We start from the raw sequence: 24652 nt of genomic DNA on the forward strand, positions 1-24652 counted from the left end.
ATTAATAAGCTCTTCTATAGTGTTTTCCTTTATAAATCTAACAGCACTTAACAAAAGAAAGTATCAGTAGTAGGGAAACAATAGGACAGAGATGAAGTTACTCGCCTACATTCATATAGCAGATCAGTGGCAGAAACAGAACTTAGGTCTCCTGACTCTCAGTCCAGGATCCCAATAGCTGGACAATTCTGCCTCTCAGAGTACATATACATACTGAATACATATAGAAAGAGAAGTGAAAAGAAGTTTAGAAAGCTTTTTTTAAGTTTGCTGTAAATAACCATGGTTAAAACATCTGTTTTACCTGATAGATAAACCCACTCATCCTAGGGCTGGCAGACAACATAAGCAAAATATTAGGGAACAGAAGAAGATATCTTTCATTCTTTTCCTTATGAAAAAACAAAGAAAATAATTAAAAATAAAATAAACATAGGGCAGTAGACCCTAACTTTTTTTTATTTAAAACATTCACTGGTGTAGTACCAATACTACTGTACTTTTAGCAAAATTAAACCTATATGTACTTAGCAATAAGAGGAGTCAAACTGCACTCAATTTTCTGTTCAAAAAGGTTTGTGACAAGCTCTTGTATTCAGGTTTTTATAATGCAAGTTACTTGAAGAAATAAACCTCAACAGTAGCAACTGACTACACTGCCACTCAAGGGATTCCAGTTGCATATGAGACATTCCATTCATGCTAGCTATCTCTATTTAGGAGTTGTTTTTCTTTTTAAGCACAATATTTACCATTTTCCCTCTCTGCCCCTCCTAAAAGTTCTCTTAATCCAAAGTATTCTAAATGGAGTTTTTCAATATTTGTGTATACTATGGGCCAGTTCCTCAGTTGGGATAAAATGCATAGCTACTTATAAATTCATGGCCAATAAGCTAAGTGACCTGAGCTGAGGATCCAGCCCAATGTTTTCATATGCATTTGATAAGAGATAAAACATAGAGTATTTGAGGGAGTCTGGGTTTTTTTTGGGTAAGACATATGTTTATGAGTGTTATAAAAGAACCTAACTTGCTACAGTGGCAAGTTGCCCTATGGCAGAAATCTAGATTTGTACCATTACTTTGTTTGGTGCAAGCTTTGATTTTAAATGGTTTTAAAATCTTCTAAAATTCAGGATAGTGCATCTGATATTTTAAATTTTTCTAAGCGAAAACTTTGCAACCCCCTCCTTGAGTTTTTCCCTGCCTTCCCACTTCAATTTAGCAGGCTATAGGTCCGGCCTCGATCGTGACACAGAGACCACCCCTAGAGAGTAACTCATAATTCAGGACCAGTCAGTTCTTTGGCCTCTCTGCCAACAAGCCTATCAATTAGTGTCAACTGTGGTGATGGTTTTTGTGACGTGGTTGCTTGTGTATTAGGAAATTGAGACAGAGATCTTCAGTTATTTTATATAGGACACTGCACATGGGTCAGAAAGTAAAGATTTCCGATCACTACAAAGCAGAGCTGGTATTAAACCAATGACCTCAAGGTGAAAGGCATTACGATTCCCCAGAGTCACTCAGTCCCCTGATTTTTGTCTTTTTAATATTTAATATTTGAGGAAGGTGTCCAAAAACCCCATCAACCAAGGAGGAGTATGTCTGGGACAACAGCAACATAAAATAAGTATTTCCAAATTGTTTTTACATGTAGTAATAGCTACCGTGGCAAATTATTTTGTAATGTAACCAATACACAGAGAAAATTCTCTTTAATTTGCACTTTGGACTCTCTTACAACCCCTTAAGACTTTATAATGTTTCCAACAACTCTATCTGGCTATACGATTTAGTCAGCTTTTAGCAGAGCTTGTACATCTTAAAGTAGTTTCCCCCATTTATAAGGACACTTAGATTAAACAAAATTCTACATAAAATTTGTTCAGTCTATATTTTTTTTCTTGGAGTGGTCTTCTTGTTTCTACCGCGTACAATCTATTATTCATTGTTAATTGTAGTTGCAAGAGAGGAACAGAAAAATATTTAATGAAAACTTGAACTGCGTTACCTCACTTCCAGCACACTGAATCATGACCTGGGACATGTAAATTACATTGCCCAGTGTTTTAATGTCCTCTCCCTCCCAGCAGCGGATGGCTTCTGTCAGTATTTGGAGTTCAAGTTCTTTTCTTTTCCGTACTTCTTGACATTGTGCCTGTTAAAGATAGGGAAGGTGCTAATAAGGTGGTGTCTGTGTGAACTGTATTAGGAGTCAGTATCAGCAGAAGTAATTACTTGTCCTCAGTGCTTGGCTTGGAGTATAAAATAAAGCACAGTGACAAAGCTTTCAAGTGTGAAATATTTCTTTCAGTGGACTACATTAAAGTACCTTTTGAAAATTTACATTGTTAATTACAAAACTACTACTCCTCTACCCCGATATAACACGGTCGCGGGGAGCCAAAAATCCCTACCGCGTTATAGGTGAAACGCCGTTATATCAGGGTAGCGGTGGCAAGGCTCCAGCGGTGATTTAAAGAGCCCGGGGCTCCGGCCGCGGGGAGCCCCAGGCCCTTTAAATCACCAGCCGAGCCCCACTGCCGCAGCCCCGGGGTAGTGGCAGCAGGGCTCCAGCGGTATTTTAAAGGGCCCTGGGCTCCCCGCAGCAACCGGAGCCCCGGGCCCTTTAAATCGCCGGTGAGCCCCACTGCCGCAGCCCAGGGGTAGCGGCGGCAGGGCTCCAGCGGTGATTTAAAGGGCCTGGGGCTCCCCGCAGCAGCTGGAGCCCCGCTGCTACCGCGCTATATGCGAACCCGTGTTATATCGGGTCACGTTATAGTGGGGTCAAGGTGTACTTTTCTTTTAATTTAATGATCTCAACATCCCTTTAAAAAGTCACCACCTTGTTCTTCTTCAAGGCTCTCCTATAGAGCCACTTCTAATGTTATGCCTATTATTCACTCCCAAACAATAACCGGCTAGCCCAGCAGAAAGCAGGAATACAGATCTAATTCATACTCCCTCCCTTATCCTTTCTGCTGTTTGTTCTCCCACTTGTCTCATCTGGTCTGAAACTCTTGGGGGCAGGGACTGTTTCCTCCTACTTGTTTTTACAGCACCCAACAAAAAGGGACCCCAGGTCTCATAGTGGCCACAAAATATATATAACAAAGTCACACTAATGGCGCAGCCCCATCCAACAGGAAACACACAATGTTGACAAAAAGTGTTAGTGGGTTGCACACATATGTCACTAACAACCACACCTCTTATTTCTTTGCTTGGATACCCATGTTAGAACTGACAGGTCTTAATCCCCCAACCTCTCAGCTCGTCCATTCTGGGCTTCAGTGATGTAATGCTCATTTTTACTCTAGCGCCCTTGCACTAGGGATGTACACTATAGGCTGGACTTCTTAGCCCACTATCGCCACATTCCCTAAGTGGCACAAAAAGGCCATATAGTGGCTGGAGGAGGCCAGAGACAAGTTCTTGGTGCAGGTGAGGCCTCTTCTGGTGTAAAGCTAAAACAGGGATGATCTGGGAGCAAGGAGTGGACTGGAAAGGGAGGGCTCTGCTACACCTAATTTTCAACTGATATTAAGTTAGGGCTGCTAATGTACTGCCTTAATTTCCAGTGGGGCTGGGCAAACAAGAATGAAGGAGCTGGAACAGGCTGCCAGCAGACACCTCCCACACACTTCACTATGCCTGAGCATAGCATCAAGCCCTACATTTCTAAAGATTTCACATGTCAAAATATTAACTTTTACAGGGCATGAAATTAGCAAGCATTCTCCCAAATAAATACACATCTACTCTTCAGAATTCTTACAGAAAGGTTTTTGAAGGCTGTCATGGATTTCTGAATGTCTGGTCGATCGGGATGATAATCCTAAAGACAAAAACAATAGTACTGTAATTCCTGGTGATGGTAATGAAATGTTTCCTAGGAGGCATAGTAACTACAGTATAGACAACTTTGTAACAACCCTTTTTGTTCTCCTCTTTATGCCCTCTTCATTGCCTCCTTCCATTGATATAACACTTGTAGCAAGAATGCAGAAACTCTCATGATGTTACTACTAACGCTATTCTTTCATGAACCCAAGAGACAGTGTCTGGAAAAATATACCTGACTTAGATTTCAACAGATTACTTGCAAACTTAAGTTTCTGCCATTAGTACTCCCAGAGCAGCCTCCAGCCCATGTTTCTGCCCTTTCCTATTGTCACAGTTAAACCACGCTCTTCTTTTCAGGTTATGCTAACATGGAACACTATCAGAGCTGGCAAATCATACACATGACACACCAACTACACCCCCTCCATTTTTTTTTTAAATAAAACATTTAAATGCAAATTTAGGCCCTTCAATCACCACCACATTAGAACACTTCCAGGTCTCATTGTCAGGCATAGTCCAACAGAAGTAAGTGAGACAAGATCAAGTAGGGAGTGTTTGAACGACTAGACCACTACTATGAAAAAAAAATCCTTTTTTGTAAGATAAAACCTAGAATAGTCTTAATTACAGTTTTTAGGAGACCGGTTCAAAACACAATCCACCTGGAAATCTTGTGGATCAGCTCCATCAGTGAGAAATTCAGATTCCTAGGTGGGTTTTGCTTTACACTTACTGAGTTTTTCAGTTAAACTGATTACACTGAGTTTTAAGCCTACTGCCTCTCTTATTTTAGAAGCAGGGCTCAAGTCGTGCTGGAACGCCATTTTGGCACTTTTCACGGTGTTCCGGTACCTCCAATACTATCACTTTATGAGTGATAGTGCTTTCTGCCCCCCGCCCCCCCCCCGCTTTTTTTTAAAATGACTGGAGCACTGTTCAGAAGGGAGGAAGGAGAGAAGGAGAGACAAGGAACACAATCTGGGGCCCAACATGCTTGACATGTACCTTTAAAATAACTGTTGTCAAATCATCATTAAGATGGAACATAAATGCTGATAAGATATACCTCCATGTGCCTTTCAAGCTCTTTGAGTAACGTGGGGTATTTATCCAGGCGCATGAAAGGTTTGCTGAGGCCAGTGGTCAATACAAGGATCCCAGGGCTGTTGGCACCTTTCATTTCCATAAATTCTCCTAGTTCCTCACTGCACATGCAAAATATTTAAACAAATGAAGAATTAATTATCAACAGATGAAAAATAAATTAGACTCTTGATTATTCTGATCCTTCTGCTCAAGGGGAATTTTGCCTGAGCCAGCAAGAGATGAAAATAAACAAGAAGTAATTCAAATACAAAATATGTATTTTTATTGATTGTTTATCGTTCCGAGATGAAACTCTGATGAACTTGTAATACAAGGATACCCCTAGGTGGGGTATTAAAAGACTACACTTACCAGAGCGCTTGAGAGAGCTCGGATGAATTCTGATAAGCTTATTAGCATGCGTGCAGATTCTTTTATTATTTTTATGTTTTCTCTGTAATGTTTTATACCTAAATCCCTGAAAGTTGACATGTGGATTTGGGAATTACTGGGGTTCCCAAATGAATTTCTTTTAAATAACTAATTAGTCCCTGTCAGGTCCTGTAACTGGGCAGTCTGAACTAGTGATCAGAGCCGGGGTGGAGTCAGGGTCACAGTCAGAAGTCACGCCAAAGGTCAAAGCCAGAGTCTGAAGCCATATCAAGGGTGAATCCAGAGTCAGAGTCAGGAGCCACATGAAGTGTCAGTGCCAGGGTCACACCAAGGGGTAGGTTGGAATTGGGGTCAGAAGTCACGCTAAGGGTCAGGCCAGAGTAAGTCACTGGAATTAGGGAAGGGACACAGGAACCAGGAGCAAGAAGTGGAAACCAGGTGAGGAGACAGGAACTAGAATCAAGGTGTGATAACAGGAGCAAGGAGAGGAAAGCAGGCAAGAAAGGAGAAAGTTGGTCTCAATAATCTAGTCAGCACCTGGCCTAGTGACTAGCGGGTCAGACTAGAAGTGAGACAGGAAGCTTTATGCCTGGTCCAAACAGCAGTCTGTTGCTAGTCACCTGACCCAGCTGAATCAGTAGGTGTAGCCTCTGCCTTTGGGGTGTTAGATCAGTTCCCTCATGTGATCTTGCAGCAGGGGGCAGCTGTGGTGGAGCCTTCCAAAAAGTGTGGGGGGTTAAGGGTCCCCTCCCCCTGTGGCCCCTTCCGCCCCCGCCCCCGGCCAAGCCACAAGCCAGAGCTGACCGGAAGCCGTGGACCCTCCACCTGCCTGGGATGGGGTGGGGACTGAAAGCAACCCCCAGCGCATGTCCCAGCCCGGGGGTCCCCCGCCCAGAGCAGGTGGAGGGTTTGCAGCTCCCTACAAGCTGCCCGTGCGGCTCTCCCTGACCCGTCTCTGACTGGGGGACGGGGCCTTGGAGCTGCCGCCCAGCCATGGTAAGAGCCACGTGGCCAGCCAGCTGTGGGGAGCTGTGGTACAGACCCTCCACCTGCCCTGGGTGGGGGGCCCGGGGCAGGAACATGGGCTGGAGGCTGCTCTCGCCCCTCCACCTCACCCTGGGCAGGTGGAGGGTCCACGGTGCAGCGCCCCATGCTGCCCGGGCTCCCCAGCCAGGCTCCAGCTGCCGGCTTGGCCAGGGGGGACTAGCGCAGGGAGGCCTGTAGAGAAAAGTGGATGGGCCATGGCCCCCTCCCCCAGTTCCGGAACCCTTGGCAGGGGGTAATGTTCTCGCTTGACAACCCATGGGTTTGGGTTCAAGACCTGCAGCATCATCAACTCTCCATGTCTCCCAAAATCAGTTAAAGGCACAAACAAGTCCTTGCTAAAAAAAACCCAACAGATTCAGACTAATGAGGGATTTCAAGGCCAAACTGTGTTGGAGTTATAACAAGGCAAAATAGATAAATAATTTAAATAAAACTACTTTCTGAACATTTTCAAGAAGTAGAGCTACCTGATTTGAATATGTGAATCTCCAGAATGCCTCATCAGACCTGCCTTAAACTTCCCAGAACAATTCTGTCTAACCTGGCATAAAATCACATTGATTTTAGTAACTGATTATTATTTGTGTCTGATAGTACTCAAGATGTGCTATTATGTTTTCCAAACAAAAATAAGGCTCAATCCCTGTCCCAAATACAACACAAGTTAAAGTCAAACAAGTTAGCAAGGGTGAGACTGTCAAAAATTGATCTTATGTAAAATTTACATTAGCAGCTATGGAAAGTCTATAGCTTCTCCATACCAGCAGTTTTGTTACTTACTAGTTCTAGACTCAGTATAAACTCCATTTGGAAGGGAAACTATGTCTTCATACTTGCCTGGACAATGCCAGGCATACCCATGGATGGCACTATACATAAGTGACCTTTATCTAAATATGAACAAAGTGATAGCTATTTCCTTTATTGAATATCAGGCAAATGTTTAAACCTATTATTTACCTCTTTACCCAGATCTTGTTCTCCCCACTTATGAACGCTATTTGTCTTCTTTGTCCTGCTCCTCCCTTATAAATAACTTCCTTCACATTGTCTGCTCCTCCACCTCCCTTCATGTAACACTATCCAATTCAATGTTTGGGCAGCCTCCCTTTGCTCCTCAAAAAAAAAAACCTCACCTGTTCCATGATGCATTCCAACCACAAAGATCACAGCCCACTCTTTTAGCTGTTTTGTACTGGTCTGTACAGCACCAACATGTACCTTTAGACTATACTATACACGAATCCTTGCCCCTCATCATTCAGCACATTATAGGCAATGCACACGGTTGTTTACATTTGATGGCATAATATAAATAATATTTGGTGATCTATCTTCAAGTACAATGTCCCTTACTTACCAGGTCCTCTTACTATAGAGCAATTATGATCACTGAATCCCTTTCCCACCACCAAAACACAAACTTCTGCTCCTTGTGCTGGCCAAATATTTTGGGAGAAAATACTATTGTTCCAATTGTTTCTGACTTTGGCACCATGGAGGTTTCAATGGGCCACAGATTTGGCAGGGTATTGGGGAAGAGCCAGTATGAAATACTGCCCCATACAAACCCATGACCTCTGAAATAAAGACAAATATTATCCTTAACTTTTTCCATTGTATGCTTTGTGATTCCTTCCTGTATTTGTTGACTTCAACAGTATTTTCTGAGTTAGTCTCTGTTCTTCAAAACAAAAGATACCTTGCAGAGTGTTGCATCAGTTTATTTGCTCAAAGCATGAGAACACAAGTTTTAAACCTAAACCAATTTTAAACAGATTCAAAACCTGGAAAAATACGTGTATTAACGGAAGCATCAAAAGACCATTTAATAGAGTGGTGTTAATAGATGTAATTATAATTGAATTACACAGTTTTGCTCCTAACATTCCTAAAATGACGTTTTCTTTCACACAGTACTTCTCTAAACTTTAGCCTTGTAAGATTTGTCATGCTAACTTGTACAAACAGCAGGATTTAAAAAAACGAGTACATCATTATTCTTTTAATGTAACTGACATTGAATTATTCAGACAAAAACATTCTAGCATGCAGACCCTATTAGGAGTCTGTTCAAGCCCATCAAAGAGTCTCCTACATGTGCAGTTTCATGAATATCCTTGGATTCTTCATGTCTGATAAAGACCATGCAAACAAAATGGAACTTCATTCAGATAATAGAACAATGTACTCTCAGTGAAATATGACTTGTTTATCCAACATATTTTTCAATGCTGGAACACAACACTACTGGAGCTGGGGAACAAACTGCAGGTCATACATCAGTTTTATTTACTTTTTCACCGGATCATGAGAACTAAAATCAATGCCATTAGCTCAAGATCACAGCTGTTTTGACAAAGACAATGGCTCTTTCATATCATGCAATTTTGACTGGCACTTACAAGTTTAGCACAGTGTATCGCCTCTATAGTTACTGAAATGACACAGTTAAGAAGCAGAGCACACACAAAAAGAAGCATCATTTAACTGAGCACAAAGTAACAATTATGCTTTTGGAATAATGTATATTTTTAAAAAGGCTAAATGATCAAACCTATGATTTATTCAGAATAACTGATCATGAATACCTGCTTTTTGAAGAACAACAAATAGGGTTATTTCAATATGCTACCTGTGTCATTTTACAGAATTAGTATATGAATAAAAGCATACTGGAGGCCTTTGTTCTATAAAGTGATCATTACAACTTCTAGCCTAAGGTCTGCGGTTCAAACTAAGGCTATCTTAGCAATGCTTTTAGAAATCAGCACTACAACTTCTGTCTTTAAAATTTATCAATATTCACACCTTAGTACGTATCGCTCCATAACAGACTCAACGGTTACAAAACAGGCAGTTTTACAAAACAGATGAGAAAAAAGCTAAAACAAGAAAGAATCACTCAAAGTTCAGACTGCCAATAGCAATTTGGAGGGCAGAAAAAGCTACATAATATATCAGACACAAAAACCAAGAGCTAAACATGCACTTTTAAGACTTTTTTTTTAAACTTACACTTCTGAAGCAGATCTTTGTTTATAGTAGATAGAACATGAACTCTCACTGCTGAGGGGTCTGAGGACAGCACATAAACATCGCATTCTGACAACGTTACAGCAAGACCTTGGCTCACTTAATGAACCTAAGTCTTACAGCTTCTAGTTCTCTAGTGCTGAATTTCTCGAAAGAGCTCCTTACTCTGGGACTGTTGCTTAGAGAATGACATCAGCCTGCACGCTTGCACGCTCTGGGATACACAAAGCGGAGGAGGTACAAAGAGTTTTCTGACTCAAACTTATCCGTATTCCACGCTCCAATTATTTGGAGTAACTAATGTACAAGCTCCTCAGATTTATCCAAACTGCTATTAAGGTGAGGATGTAAAGTATAAATACAGCAAATGCTTGACAGGCATTATCCAATAAAGCTGAAGTCACAATAGCTAAAGAAAATTGATATTGTTTTGCATATCTTTTAAAAGCTTTAAATTCAGGATAATTTCATCTACCATTGAAAATCGACTCATTTTAAGTTTTGCACTGGCAAAGAAAAAAGCTAAACATATTTACAATAATAATGATTCTGGCTTCTTTTTGGGCCATTAAATAATTTTCTGTATTGAAAATATTATTCTGTCTTTTTTCCATTTATTTTGAGATTATGCGCTATTCACTATCTAATAAAGTAAACTTTAGTTTGTTTGGTTTTTTAATCTGAGCAAAAATTCTTTTATTTTTTTCAGTCCATTGTTCACAAGTTTAAATACATATATCACACTTGGCACCCACATACTTAATGTTAAGTTAAGGTTATGCCCCTCATATTTCTTCAGAACAATTACACAATAATAAACACTTAAAGCGATTTTTCTTTTTAAAGATGTCATCACTCCTTCCCCCCCATCAAATAGGTTATGTTTCCTTCGTTTTATGGATAGGCCATTTAAGGTCCAACTCCAACTCCCTGCTTCTTTTTACATTAATTCTCCTTGGGCTTTTTTTCTGGAGTTTCCTTCACAATAGATTTGGTGGCTTGGACTCCTCCCCAGGCCCACACACATCCCCTCATGCCTCCGATAAAACAGATGCCATGTCTTGACTATTTTTCCTGTCCATTCCCTTCCCGCTCCCCAATTATGTCTCCATTCGTTACCTCCACTTCTCCCCCCCCGCTCCATTCCCCTGCTTCTTCCCACTGCGCCTTCCCTCACAAGAAGACAAGCAAGTTATCAATGTGCAATAATGTATCTCATCAAAGCCAATGCTACTTAGTAGGCATTGAATATGCATCTTTAAATATCCCTCACTTTACTGCTACTTCTATATACATTGAAATACCTCCCCCTGGAGCTGGAAATTTTCTGTTTATCTAACAATGTCTCCAAATACATAAATGTCCACCCTATAGGGATGGGATTTTCAAAGCAGTCTAAGGGAGTTAGACACTCAACTCCCACTGAAATGAAGTGACGCAGACAAGATCATTAAGGGATAAGGTGGAGAGGAAGAAAGGAACTTAGAGGACGCTAGCAGGCATTAAAAGTGAGAGACAAGAGTAGCAGACTAGAAGAGGGGAAATGAGGGAGAATATGAAATACTGATTTCCAACATACAAGTCTTCATGTCAGAGAGTTCATCAAACTTATTTATGTCTAAGTTGACTGCATCCTTTAAAAATCTAATCAGTATCAAAAGATTGAAGTTTCTGGTGAGACACCTGCATCTAGACCCCTGTAGTTTTATAATCATAATTTCCTATTTTTTATAATTTTTTCTCTCCCTTGTTGACATTATACGTGAGAGTAGCTAAGGGGTTTATTCACATGCGTAAAATTCCTGGATCAAGGCCTGACTACATGTAAAGAACTGTCAAACATACAATGTAAACAGGAAAATTACAGGGAAAATATTTTTTCCTCTAAGCTTGTACTTAGTCAGCTTACACATTACTTGTAGAGTTTAAAAAAAAAAAAATGAAGCTGATAAATTCCCCCCATAACAAAGACTCAGGAATTTTTTAAGAAAAAGCCTGGTTAGGTTTATTCCTGGGAAAGAAGCTGATGGCTCTGAAATTATCCATGGCATATAAAAACACTGGCCCAATTTCACAAAGAACGGTATTCACTGGAGGAATACTACCTTGGTTAGTGACCCTAATGCCTGGATAAAGTTACACTCCCACAACTGAAACAGAATAACAGGATGAGTTTAGACTGTCCAAACTTAATGGAGGAGGTGAAAAGTGAGAGTTCTTGTCTGAAAGCAAGCAACAACTCAAGAACAGATGGCCCAGCAGTCAAACTTAAGCATGCATTACACGAAATATTGCCCCCATTTTTGCACGTTCATTCATGAAAATTTAGGATTCTGGTTTTTATTTTCATTTATTTCAATGGTTTATTTTTGACTACTTTAGTACTTTGAATTCAGAGAAAAGAAGAACAATGTATGTTTGTGGCTTTGTAAATGTGAACAAGACTGTTTCATTCACAATGAAAGTAATAAAAAAAAAGACAGAGAAACTACCCCAAAGCTTTTTTAAACAGTCGTTTATTGTTTGCATCCTATATTTCAATACTGTAACTGTACAAAAAGCCTCTTTTCATGCTGATGCTATCTATATGTGACTAAGAAGAAAACTATGAAGAACATGAACAGGAAGTGATACAGACTGGAATTTACAATGGCTGGTGCAAACAGCAGGTTAACTCCACTCAATGTACCTTTAAAATAAATCTTGTCATTTTCTCGCTCTCTCTCTCTTTTTTCAACTGATGCTTGAAAAATTACACTTCACCCAGACTACACTAGATTTCCAGAGAGCAAGAAGTCTGTTGGTGTGAATAAAAGAGGGTACACCAGCATGAAGCAGGAAACGGATGATCAAACGGGTGAAGAGTGTGCTAGATGTTGGAAATGCCTCCAACAGGACTCACTACAGTTTTTTATACTGTGCATTAAAGAAATCTGAATTAACTTATTTTTTTCATTTGTTGGACTAAAGCCTGAAATGAACGTGACCCTGAAAGGGGCAGAGCACCTTCTCCTTCCACTGTCCTCAGTGGGAATTGAGGGTGCTCAGCACCTTAGAGGATCAGGCCTTATAAATCTTCCCCATCTCTTCAAAACATAGATGCAGCCTCAAAACTCTTGCAGCCTTCCTCCTTTCTGAGCCTCTATGGAACCTCCCCTCCAAGATTTGAGGGATGACTGAGAGCAAGCCAACAGACGTTCTCAACATCTGACATAAATGACGAAAAAATAAGCACATATATAGGTCTCAGTCCTGCTCCCACTGAAGTAAATGGCAACACTCCTTTTAGCTTTAATAGGATCAGGTTTGAAGCCCCCACTCTTTAAAAATTGGTATGACTTCAGACTAAGTTAAACACAAGGAGATGGGTTTCAGCGACGAGAGTATAAGAGTGACCAAAATAAAATAAAATAAAATAAAATCACAGCAAGGGGAGCTGCTCTCGGCATTGGGGCTAGAAGAGTTAACTCAATAACGCTAGTCTGAATTGCATGCTGAACATTCAAGGAAATTAAAGCCAATGTATGTCCTGATAGGAAAGCGGTGTTTTAACATATATATTTTGGCAGTGTTCACCTCAACTGTATCTCCATCCCTTAACACTTTAGTTGAATTTTAACAGGCATCAGGATACCAACTCACTGCAATTTACAGCTTGATATTTCTTTTGAAATATGAAGCAGTAGAATCCAGCTACCTAATGTTTCCTTCAAAAGGACTGGATGGACGCTTATCGTATGATCTTGATATTATTTCATTCAACTGGTACAAATGCTACAATGAATGCTGTAAAATGGTTTCTATTATAACCCATATTTTTGCATGCTCATGACTATGAAAAATTCACCTTTATGGATGAACTTCTTCCTGATTGAAGGTCAATTTTTATCATTATATTTTTTTAAAGCTAGAACAAAATCCTTCAACAGCTCTGGAATTTTATGGAAGTGAAAAAAATACCATTTTTAACAATTAAAATAATCCTTTTAAAAAGTCTTAGCTACAGTAAGAATATCCCAAATGTTTTTTTTATAACTTGGCATAGACTTAGTCCTCTTTGAGGACCAGTGGCTTTGATAAATTGCAGAAAACTTGTTTTTGGGTTTTTTTACGTAGCAAAAGTTATGATTTTAAAATTGTATACTGAGTACATGAAGTGGACCATTTTGCAGGCAAGCGCTATGCACAAGTTTTTAGTTACTGAAGTGCACAGAGGCTGAGTGCAAGGAGGGTACAATCTCTGATGGAAAAGCTGTAGGGTGTTAGTTCCAAGCCATTTTTCTCTCTCAAATCCTATTAAATCAGTTGCACAATGTACAATTCAAATCCCAAAAGTCAGTGAATGAATTCAGAGTACACATGTAATATTCTCTACCTTTTTCTTGTTCTTATTCATGTTTCTTCTGTTAAATACATACCATAAACATATACAGGCTTTGCAATGCAACTGAGCATTGCTTTTGCAATCTTAACTTTTCCATTCTCTGATTTAGTGTAAATTTAACTGTGCAATCTTAACCTAGTTTTTGGCATTTAATAATTGTAAGGAAGTTCCCTCATTTACTGTTTTAGATGCTGCTATCCCTGAACCTCAGTGTAAACTAAACATCTCTCACAGATCTTTATGTTAACAGAAAAAGTTCTACGTAACTAGGAGACAATAGATGGCATTATTAGAATTTTTACATATTTATATATTTTTACTTTGTGCAATCAGTATGTTCAGTGACACTCAAGGCAGAAAGAGACATGTTTCCAAACCTTAAAGTCTTATAATCTAAGGGGTTTCTGTTGTTCTGTAAGAGAGGTGAACGGTTTTGGAGTTGCTCTGTTTAAATGTAACTTCTTGCTTCTTTATGGAAGATTTTAAAAACAGTATTTTCGATGGCATACATTGCAGTCTGCTATAGCTGTGTTTAATAAAAGAAAAAACACTTAAAATTTTAAATGGAGGTGTAGCAAGGTGGAGAGACCTCCCACCGAGACTCACAGGGAGGAACCACTCCCCGCCCACTAGTGGGCGGAGCCAGGCTGGGCCTGCCCCTTGTGTTGGAAGCAGAGGGGCAGAACAGGAAGTATAAGAGGTGGGGCCTCCAGCTCAGTTAGGCCAGAGCCAGGGAAGGAGTCGAACGCCTCTGCCTTGCTGCTGGGCATGGGCCAGGGCCTGAGCTGTGCCAACCCCTGTCCCCGGACGAGGACCCTAAGGGAGGGGAATTGCTGAGGTTGCCATCGCCTGAATACCCCGAGAAGCTGTCGGGACTGCCACTAGACGAATACCTTGAGGAGCTGCTGGGACTGGCAGCTGCCAAGTACCCCAAAGACACTGAGGAGCAACGGAGCTCTACGAACAAAGAGGGGGTAGGAAGTAGCCCAGGGAAACCAGACATTAGGTTGGCTGTGTTGTCAAAACCAGAGTCAGCGTGTTCTGGCAGGATTCACGGTGACCCAGTGGCAGGACCACTCGCTACTGGTAGGGCCCTGGGCTGGGACGCGGTGGAGTAGGGTGGGGCTGGGCCCCCTACCTCCCTGCTGCCAACCCCACCATAGGCTGGACAGCCTGTCTGTGTTTGCTGTCTGCCCCAGCCAGGGAGCTGGACTAAAGACTGCCAATTGCCCTGCCCCACACCTAGGGCCAGGTGCCTAGACTCTTTGCTGACACTGTGCTAATCCCCTGGCAACAGACTGTCAGCCATTAGGTGGCATAACAAGGTGGAGTGGCCTCCTTCAGAGACTGAAAGGAAGGACCCACTCTAAGCCACTAAAGGAGGCAATTACAAATCCAGGGTTCATATTTCCATTGACACATCTCATTCAAACAGATAATATGACATGCTAAACAAGAGCTCATTCATCAGGACTTGCTTCCCTTTGCTCTCTGCCTCTGGTAAACAGTCAGATTACCTTGAAACTAACTGCATGTCTACAGTGTATTATTTACTTGTTCTATGATATTTATGATGACTCCTATAGGGATTCACAAAGTTGATTTTACCGACCAGAAAGTGACTGCAGTATCTTTTACCTGGGTGATATCTTCCAGAAGCAGCATTTCTTCTTCTCCCCAGTAACACAACTATAACCTTCCCCCATTATAAACATTTTAACTGTAATTCTAAGGCACCATTTTTTCTCCTCTGTTCTCCGAAGAGTTTTGAAGCACTGGATAAATCTTTCCCCTACACATAGCCAAATCTTAAGAAATGTATCTGTTCACTTTGCTATCAATTGCCACGTCCTATTTACATGGAATCCCAGCCTGGAATGTGGGATGATGGCAGAGGCACCAACTACTTAGCAGAAAATGTGAGAAAGTCCTTAGACTGAACAAAATTATTAAAAATCCTGGATGCGTATTGTCTGAATACTTCACAGTATACAGAGAATGCCAGCTGAAACTAATCACCAGCAAGAAAAAGAAATTACAGCATTTTATACATTTTGTTTCATTTTCATTCCTCCTCACCTCCCACACAGAGTACTCTGTTACTGTTTGCTTTCACTGTAACATGTAGCAAGCATTTCAATTTGTTCTTTCACACACACAAAAAGTTAGAAAACCTTAGGTAATGAGGAAGTTGGGGACAGATCACCTGTATCAAATGATTCAAAGGTTTATATTTTACATGACTGTGAATGAATAAGAGGCATGACTAGACCATAGAACATATTACTGAAAAACTAATATTGTTGAAAATGAAGGCCTCAGTCATGCCTGACTTTGCACAGGGAAGATGGAGAGGGTGTAAAGAGCCTTTTCCCTGGCTCATTGCCTAGGGCAAAAATTCTGGTGGGAAGTACAGGCTGTGCTCCCTGCTAGCTCCCCTATGGCTTCTAACTTCATGGAGAAGGGCAGGGTAGGATGGCTACGGTTCTCTGACTCATGGTCACAGCAGCCACCAAAGCTTCTTAGACTTCCAAGGCGAACACACACTCAGCCCCTTGAAAAGTTATTAGAACAACTGCCACAGTATTTGCTTCTCGGGAATCCTTAGGAGGAGATTCAGTTGCAGGACAGCTCCCCCACCTTTACTCGAATGCTGGCTATGGCTTAAAAGCAACAGTCTAGCCACAAACTTTCTCCCTCTGTAAGACACGGTGCCTGCAACTGTGCTATACATGAATGGGGCCCTAAACATCGCCAAAAAACCTCAGCAGCTAAAGGTAGTCATGTTACCTCAAACGCTTGCTTCTGACCAACAAGAGGTGCTCATTTTGTAAACTGTGCAAAATTAAGGCCCTGATCCTGCAACACCTATGCACATATTACCTATAGTCACCTAAATCGTCACATTGACTTCATTGGAGTTACTCATTAGAGTGAAGTTGAAAATAAATATAAATGTTTTCAGAACTGACTATTAAGTTCACATTTTCTGAATGCTTTCTCCATGCAAATTTATTGCTCTCAAAATGTAAGATCCAAGTTCTAATTCCAATATGTGGAAATGCACACACCTCTTACTGTATTGAAAAAATAGCATTTCAGATGTGTGTGGAAAGGTAGCAATTTTTTCAAGGCATGTGGTGATTTATGCTTATGCATCTGAGATTAGAATCCAGCCCTGCACTTGGTGTTTCAGAAGCTAGAAGGTTAGTTCTCCAACACAACCCTTCAAAGGTTAAGATACAGATGGCAGACAGAAGAAAGTTACAGAAACCAAAATCAGTCATGCCAGAACTTTCAAAATCAACATTTTCACACAGATGCTCTCAAAACTAAGATAATATGCACTATGGTTTCTTTACATGTTTACGGTTTATGTGCATTCTTTATGTTATAAAAATCTTCTCAAAGAATAGTTTTCCGAAGAGTGATACAATGGTCCTGGCTGCGCAGAATAGCTTTGGTTTGGTTGAAACAGGCTACAATGCTCTGTGTACTCACCAAAAAAGGATGTAGGATATTTAAAGTAAGTGCACCTATCAGCCTTTTTAAAAAAATACATACTACTTATTTTTAATCACTTTTTCTGTAGGAGTTTTAATTAAATATAAAATAAACATACCTGTGTTCTGTGAGCACATTTACTGCTGACGGGTGGTTGGCACAGTATGCAAGGTATAAGTTTTTCATTTGTGGCATTAAATTTAGAAAGCATCCTCCGACCCTTTGCTGAGCTTCAGGCAACCTAAAGTAAGTAACGTAAAGGAAGATTAAATTATAGTAACACTATCAAGACAAAACCAAAGACTTAAGCAGCAAGAACATGTTACACTTTGAAAAATGTGACCTCAACCCACTTCATTTAAAATTACTCTACAACCATCAGTCTATCCTAGAATCAGTAACTACGAATATCTTCCTCTCCCAATGCTTCTACTCTGTAATCTCCATATCCTGCCACGCAAAGCTATGTCACCATACAGTAGGCAGAATGTATAGTGACACTTATAATTAAGGCTACGATTTAGTCATGGGTATTTTTAGTAAAAGTCATGGACAGGTCACAGGCAATAACCAAAAAGTCACAGGCTGGTGACCTGACCGTGACTTTTACAAAAAATACCCCTAATTAAATCTTAGGTGCTGGGGTGTGTTGTGTTGTGTGTGTGCGCGCGCTTCCGGGGATGCTGCTGATCGGGGTGGGGGGCACTCCAGGGCCCGCAGCTGCTGGGGTGGGGGGGAAATGCCTGGGGCCCCACCGCCACTGCTGCTGCTCTGGGTGGGGGAATGGCCCAGGGCCTTGCCACCGCTGCTGCTGCTCTGGGCAGGGGGCAGCCAAGGGCCCTGCTGCTGCTGCAATCCGTGCTGGAATCTGTGACCTCACATGAAAGACTCGCAGCCTTACTTATCATTAAAGGTAGTCTTTGGCGGGATCTTCACATCAAAGTTGTACTGGTATGATAATGTTGGTCAGGGGTGTGATATTTTTGCCAATATAGTTATACTTGGACAAGCCCTAGTATGGATGTAGCTATACCAGCATAAAGGTGCCTTACACTGGTATAGTTACCCCTCTCCCCTCAGTGGAATAGTTATACTGGTATAAAGCACCTTTACACAGATATAACGGCGTTTACACTAGCAGGGTTGTACTGCTTTAACAACAAGTTGTAAAGCGGTACCACTTTCGATTGTAGATAAGGCCTTTGTCAGTTGCTCATAAACCTTTTCAATCATTTACTTTTTAGGCTGGAATTTCCCATGTTTGGTTTCTGCGTGAGGGTGAATTTGGCTGAAAAGTTTCAACAAAAACAATTTCACCATTTTTAAAAGATTTTTTTTTTAATTACTTTAGCCTCAGCATGGGCAACAAAGTTGAAATTTGTCAGGGAGTCAGCCCTTTAGGAGGAAAATTGCTTTTCACAATGTCTTGGTCAAGATCTGTTTAGATATGTCAGAGAGATATAACAGTTGTATCACATACAGGCATAATACACTTTTAATAACTTTTTTTGCATAATTATCTCTCAAATTTCTATTAGCAAGGGGCTGGAGTGTACATGCCTTGAAGTTAACAGTATCAATTTGGGTTACCCCAAATTGTCTCAACTAGAAAACTGACCTGTTGGAAGTGGTTGTCAAAATAAATTGGTTTCTCCTGAACTGGTGCTAAAAACTTTACTGATACTGTAGATGGAGTAAAATTTTTCATCATCATTACAAGGTGTGCTTGCTCTTGACACTTAAGCTCACTTCTTCCAGCAGTCTCCTCATCAATAATCTTCCATTTCCCTGAACAGTTACTGAGAAACGTGTCTTCCCCTGAATTGTACACCTTGTCTCGCTCAGCTTGTAAACTCTTTAAGACATGTTCTTTGCTCCAGTCTAACATGCTGTGTAAGTTTACAGCACTATGGGGAAAGATTTAAACTAAAACACAATAAAGTTACTGTATGGCTCTTTAATCAGAGTGAAATGAATAGTCTGCAACCCTTTTCCTCTGGCTATATATTCTGTAGCTTTTTAAAAATGTCAGTTAAATGGAACACAATGTTAAAATTCAGAATTTCCTATTACTCCAAAGCAACACAGGCTCTCTGGTAAGCATTAGGAAAATGACCCATTATTGACATTTGGCCCAGCGCTGACGATAGTTTAACAGCTAGCATAGGGAGAACATCATTTTCACCAAATCTCAAAAATGTTTTCTGTAATGGTGCTAAAAACAATTTTGTCCTATCAACAGCAGCAGTTAAGAAGCCTGTTTCTGAAAACAGTGATTAGCAGTGGGTCACCTTCCTGGTGTTAGAAGTAACATCCCAATCCTGCTATGAAAGATAACATATACTACAAAACCCCAAACATTTACACTTACATACACATAGAAGCGCACACCACGCACTTCTCAGAGTATGGCTTTAATGATAACTAAACACTACAAAACGTACTACAGCCTAACCAGTGTTTCCCAAATTTTTGAAAATCGACCCCTCCTTTAGGAAAATAAAACCAACTGTGCCCCATTTCAGGGCCACGTGTGGAGTTAAAAGTCCAACCCTAAAAAAGCAGTTACTCAGACTGAAATGTGTAGATCTGTATAGTATACGTCAACTACTTCACTTCTTATCAAAGCAATGTAGACATTAAAAGTCTTAAGACCGGCATGTGAGCTAACCCCCCCCTAAATGAATGGAGCTGTTATTTCAGGCATTCCGCAAACTCCGGAAGATGCAGCCACATAAGCTGCACTCAGTTCACATTTTAAAGTTTTTTCCCCCACAACCATAACAACCTGAGACTGAACCTATTTAAACAGAAAAACAAAAACAAAAACTTCTGACTGTCACAGAGCCTAGTGAGCCCCCATTCCTGGCCACCTACTAGCAGGAACAAATTTGATAGTGGGGGTGCTGATGATGGAAACCATGTATTTGGTGTCTTATTACTACTTCAAGCCAGGGGGTGCAGCAGCAACCCCAGCACTAGTTCCAGCACCACTGCCTACCAGGACTGCTGTGATGGGAATCCAAGCCTCTGCCACTCTGGATCTCCAAGTTCCTGGAGCCTGGACAGAGCCCAATCACTGCCCCAAACTGGCAGTTCCCCGCTCAGACTCCCTCCCACCAGGGAGGGCAGCGGAAGATGCTGGGGGGGCAGGCGCAGCGGGAGGACAGAGCGGCCCCCTACAGGTAACGTGCGGCGGGGAGAGCGCGGTGGCCCCGGGCTGGGTGTGTGGGGGTTGCTTGGGGTGGGACGGGAATGCATGACCGATCACGTGACCTCCCCTTTAGATTGCTCTCCCCCTCCACCCCCCGTATGGGGAGGCACCATTCATCTATGGCGGGGCGTGCTTGGGGAGGGGGCAGAGTGGGAAGAGGCAAGGTGGGGCTTTAGGGGAAGGGGTGGAGTGGGGATAGGGCCGGGGACAGAGTGGGGGTGGAGCACCCCTCAGAAAATCAGAAAGTCGGTGCCTGTGCTTCAGACTCCCTGGTATTTAAACACACCCCTCTCCCAGAACTGCACCCCAAAGGTGGCAAGCTTCTGGTTTACAGCTGAACTCTCTCAGGTGTACCCAGCAGTTGGTGAGGCAGAGAGCACGCACACTTTGCCCACTTTATGCTCTTTGTATCCCTACTCATGTAAAGCACAAGATAGTACAAAGCATACAAAAAATCAACATCTGAAACCATAAAACGTCCCTCATTTCCTACTTCACCCTTCCCTTGTGCAACCATCAGGGTCCAGGCAGACAGCCAGGGTCCTCTACCCCCTTGCCTACCTACCCTGCCCCTGCTGTGTCTCCCTCACCTTAATCTGGTACAAAATGGCTCTCTCCCCTAGTTCCCTCCTATGAGTCCCTTAATACACTTCTGCTTCTTTCATTCTGCCTTCTGGTAACTTTGCATTGCTTCCAAATCCCCCTCTCTTCAGACAAGAGGAGGAAGCATCTTTTCCCAGCTAGAGCAAACCCACTGTCCCAACCTGTTTTACTCTGAACAGACCATCCTTGTGGGCTGATGCCTCACTATTATCTCTGGCCAGGCAGAAGCAGGACACAATCTTGCTAATTCATGGCTGATCCAGATACTTACAGGCTTTCCATGACAGTAATTTCATGATGCAATTTCATAAAGTCATGCACAGTTCAGAAATGGTACAGACAGTACCCCAAACAGCCACAACGGCTTCGGAGAATAACTGAGACGCCTGTCTGCCCTCCTCAGCTAGCGTTTGGGGGAAAGGGGTGCATCCCTCAACCGTTTGAAGAAATAACAGCTGTTCTTGTGGATTTCCTTGTAGCACTTTTTCTGTCTGGACCCATGTTTCCTCTAATACTTCTAATCTGGAGTTAATTGAACACATCTGATCACAGGCACCAACTTCCATTTTTCTGGGTGGGTGCCCCAGCCCCCCTCCACCCCAAGGACCCGCCCCCACTTCACCCCTTCCCCTAAGGCCCCATCCTAGCTCCGCCTCTTCCTGCCCCCTCTCCCCAGCGCCTCACACCCGCTGCCAAACAGCTGATTGGTGGGGGCCACCAAACAGCTGATCAGCGGGTGGCTGGTGAGTGCTGAGCACCAATTATTTTTTTTCTGTGAGTGCTCCAGCCCCAGAGTACTCACGGAGTCAGCTCCTATGCATCTGGTCTAACCTCAGAGAGCTCAGCAAAAATCTCAAAGCACCTAATACCAAGATGACTCAACAGTAGAGTTCTGCATCCTCGTGGGAGTACAAGCATATGTCACCCTGTTAGCATCCTATGTGGATTTGCGGTAATGTAAAAACATTCCATTTAAGGTATGGTAGTTAAATAGAAAATAATATAAAAACAATTACATATAAACTTGGTGGGGTGGGAGGAAGGATGAAAATAGATAACAGAATGTTTGGAACATTATGAGGGGAATATGTTCAGAAGTAGTAGCCTTCAGGATAGTCTACACTGCCCCACAACTTGGACTAAGGGGGTGTGAATGGCAGTGCACACCAAAGTGCAGCTCTGTAACTCCCCCAAGTGGACACTGCAGGTGCAAACTAAAAGGTTCCTTGTTCGTGTTAACATAGTTCTGACTGAAGATGATTTTCTTAATAAGAGGGTCATACAGTTAATACGGGTAAAATCAACATTCCTATCAAGTATAAGGACATATAGCGAAGCAACAAAAATAATCAGAACTACAGCATAATTTTTTTCACATTATTTCAAAGCCACATAGGCTTGGTCTTTACCAGGAAACTGACATGCCACTAACAATGTTTTTTGGCAACAGGCCACCCCTCACTCCCTGAATTGCTGCTGAAAAAGGATTTCTCTGTCTCTCTCAATATTGTTTTCTGTTTAACTGACACGTTTTTGATCATTTTTCCACACAGCGACATCAAATTACCTGTATCTTCCCCTCAGACATTCTGTACTTTTACCAAAAGACCATTAAATTATTCTCTACTGTACATTTTTAGAGGCATTGTAATATTAGACTATACATGAGCTAATTAACACACAACACACTATATGAGGCAGTTGGTAACCCATTTCCTTTCACTTTTCTAGCTCATGCATCAGTCATTAATATTTTTCTATTATTTTGCAGGAGCAATGAATACATTAACTATTATAATGAGCATGTCATTTTTATCTCCTTTAGCTGTCTGAAGAACAACGGTTAATATCTGTCACCACATCGCATGAAGCTATTAGCAATTAACGTGTTCAAATCCAATAAAGATGACAGTTATTTTATATAATTTATTCTGAAGTTGCCATTCCATCAGAATGCTCATATTTTTGCTATTGTAATTAAAAAGCAATTACAGGAATTAAAAATACTCAACAGATGTATGTATACAACATACACACAAATGACTTTAGAAATGACAATTTTTCTCTGCTAGCAAAGTTACAGTTAAGGGTCTGACAATATATCCATTATAAATGACAATGTTAAGGTTTTTTTTTTTTTTTAGCTCTATGAAGTTTCAAGATAACATAATTTTTAAAGTATCAAGTCTCAGAACAACAGCTAATTTATTTTCAGATAAATTTTTAATTAAAGTAGTGTGACAGTTTGAGTTATGATTCTGCATATGGAATTATAAGGTCTGTAATACACAACCTGCATTGTTGCACATTTACTATACAAGCTGACATATGAATGTATCTGTAGATTACTGTTATTCATTATGATATATATATATGAGGAATAGCCTCAATGATATTACTTAGGTTTAAAATGGAACACTATTGCCTGAGTTTTTGAAAATAGTGACTAAAAGTGGGATATGCACTCGCTCAGTCACAATCTTTTCATGAGTCTGGACGCCCAGGACCATGAGCTATATCCAAGACTAGACTGGCAGCCAACATAGAAAGTAGTATTAGTATTATATGCCACTAAATCCTATATTTTGCAGAAGACTGGACCTAAATTCTGCTGCAAGGACCCTGGATACCGCAATACTCTAGTGAAGATCTTAGAAATGTGGTCGCTTCAGACACATTTTTTAAAATTTAGTTTTTTATAGAATTAAATATAACAATAAATACAACCAGTACTGCAGACCCATTGTTATTTAATTTATGCTGTCCCCACATTTTCAGTTTTCGAAACATCACAGATTTGTCTACGACAATACCTAGAATTGTCCTGTACAGGATGTCAGAGGAAAGCTGGAGGTTTTGGCAATTGAGTAAGGCTGCTGGCACTTGAGGATGCAGTTCGGGATAGTGGAATAAACACATTAACTCAGAGGTCCCCAAACTGTGGGGTGCGCCCCCCTGGGGGCACAGAGGAACATCTGGCAGGGCGTGGCAGGGTCTAGGCCAGCTCCCATGGGCCCTGCTCTGCCCCTAGCTCTGCTCTGGTCCTGCCCCCAGCCGTGTCCCCGGTTCCTGGCCCTGTCCCCAGCCTCGGCTGCTGGCTGCGGCTCTGTTCCTGGCCCAGGGCCAAGGCTGGGGGCAGGGCCGGGGGCAAAACCCCACCTGGCTGTAGGCCCAGCTGCCAGCCCCCACCACAGCCTCAGACCCACCCCCAGCTGCGGCCCCAGCCTCAGCCCCCTTACCCCTGTCCAAAACCCCCTCCCCCCGCAGGTATAGGGGGAAGCGACCCTCAAAAGGTAAAGGGGGACCACTGCATTAACTGGATGTTGATGTTTATATTGTCATGTTTAGGTTTCACAATTAATAACTCATTGAGAGGAATGTAGGGAGGCATTTCACACTTCTCCAAGCTATCGTTTTAGGCTGCCTACAAACTCAGGAAGAACTCGATTAGTTTACAATTCAATTCACATTTTCAAGGTTTTCTTCATGACTATGAGAAGGTTTCAGTTAAAGCCATCCCTCTTCAACCATCGC

General features: G+C 41.6%; 1 protein-coding gene across 1 annotated transcript in view; it reads right to left on the minus strand.

Annotated features, from left to right (window-relative positions):
- Positions 1-24652, minus strand: part of ARHGEF7 (Rho guanine nucleotide exchange factor 7) — a 176102-nt gene that overhangs the window by 43531 nt on the left and 107919 nt on the right. The window contains exons 10-14 of the mRNA XM_065397467.1: positions 17420-17542; positions 4918-5056; positions 3781-3840; positions 2014-2160; positions 305-391 (exon numbers count right to left, since the gene is read on the minus strand). Of these exons, the coding sequence (XP_065253539.1) occupies positions 305-391; positions 2014-2160; positions 3781-3840; positions 4918-5056; positions 17420-17542 (556 nt within the window). The remainder of the gene's footprint in view (positions 1-304; positions 392-2013; positions 2161-3780; positions 3841-4917; positions 5057-17419; positions 17543-24652) is intronic.

The sequence above is a fragment of the Emys orbicularis genome, chromosome 1 (genome assembly GCF_028017835.1).
Source record: "Emys orbicularis isolate rEmyOrb1 chromosome 1, rEmyOrb1.hap1, whole genome shotgun sequence".
Taxonomy (NCBI): Eukaryota; Metazoa; Chordata; order Testudines; family Emydidae; genus Emys; species Emys orbicularis.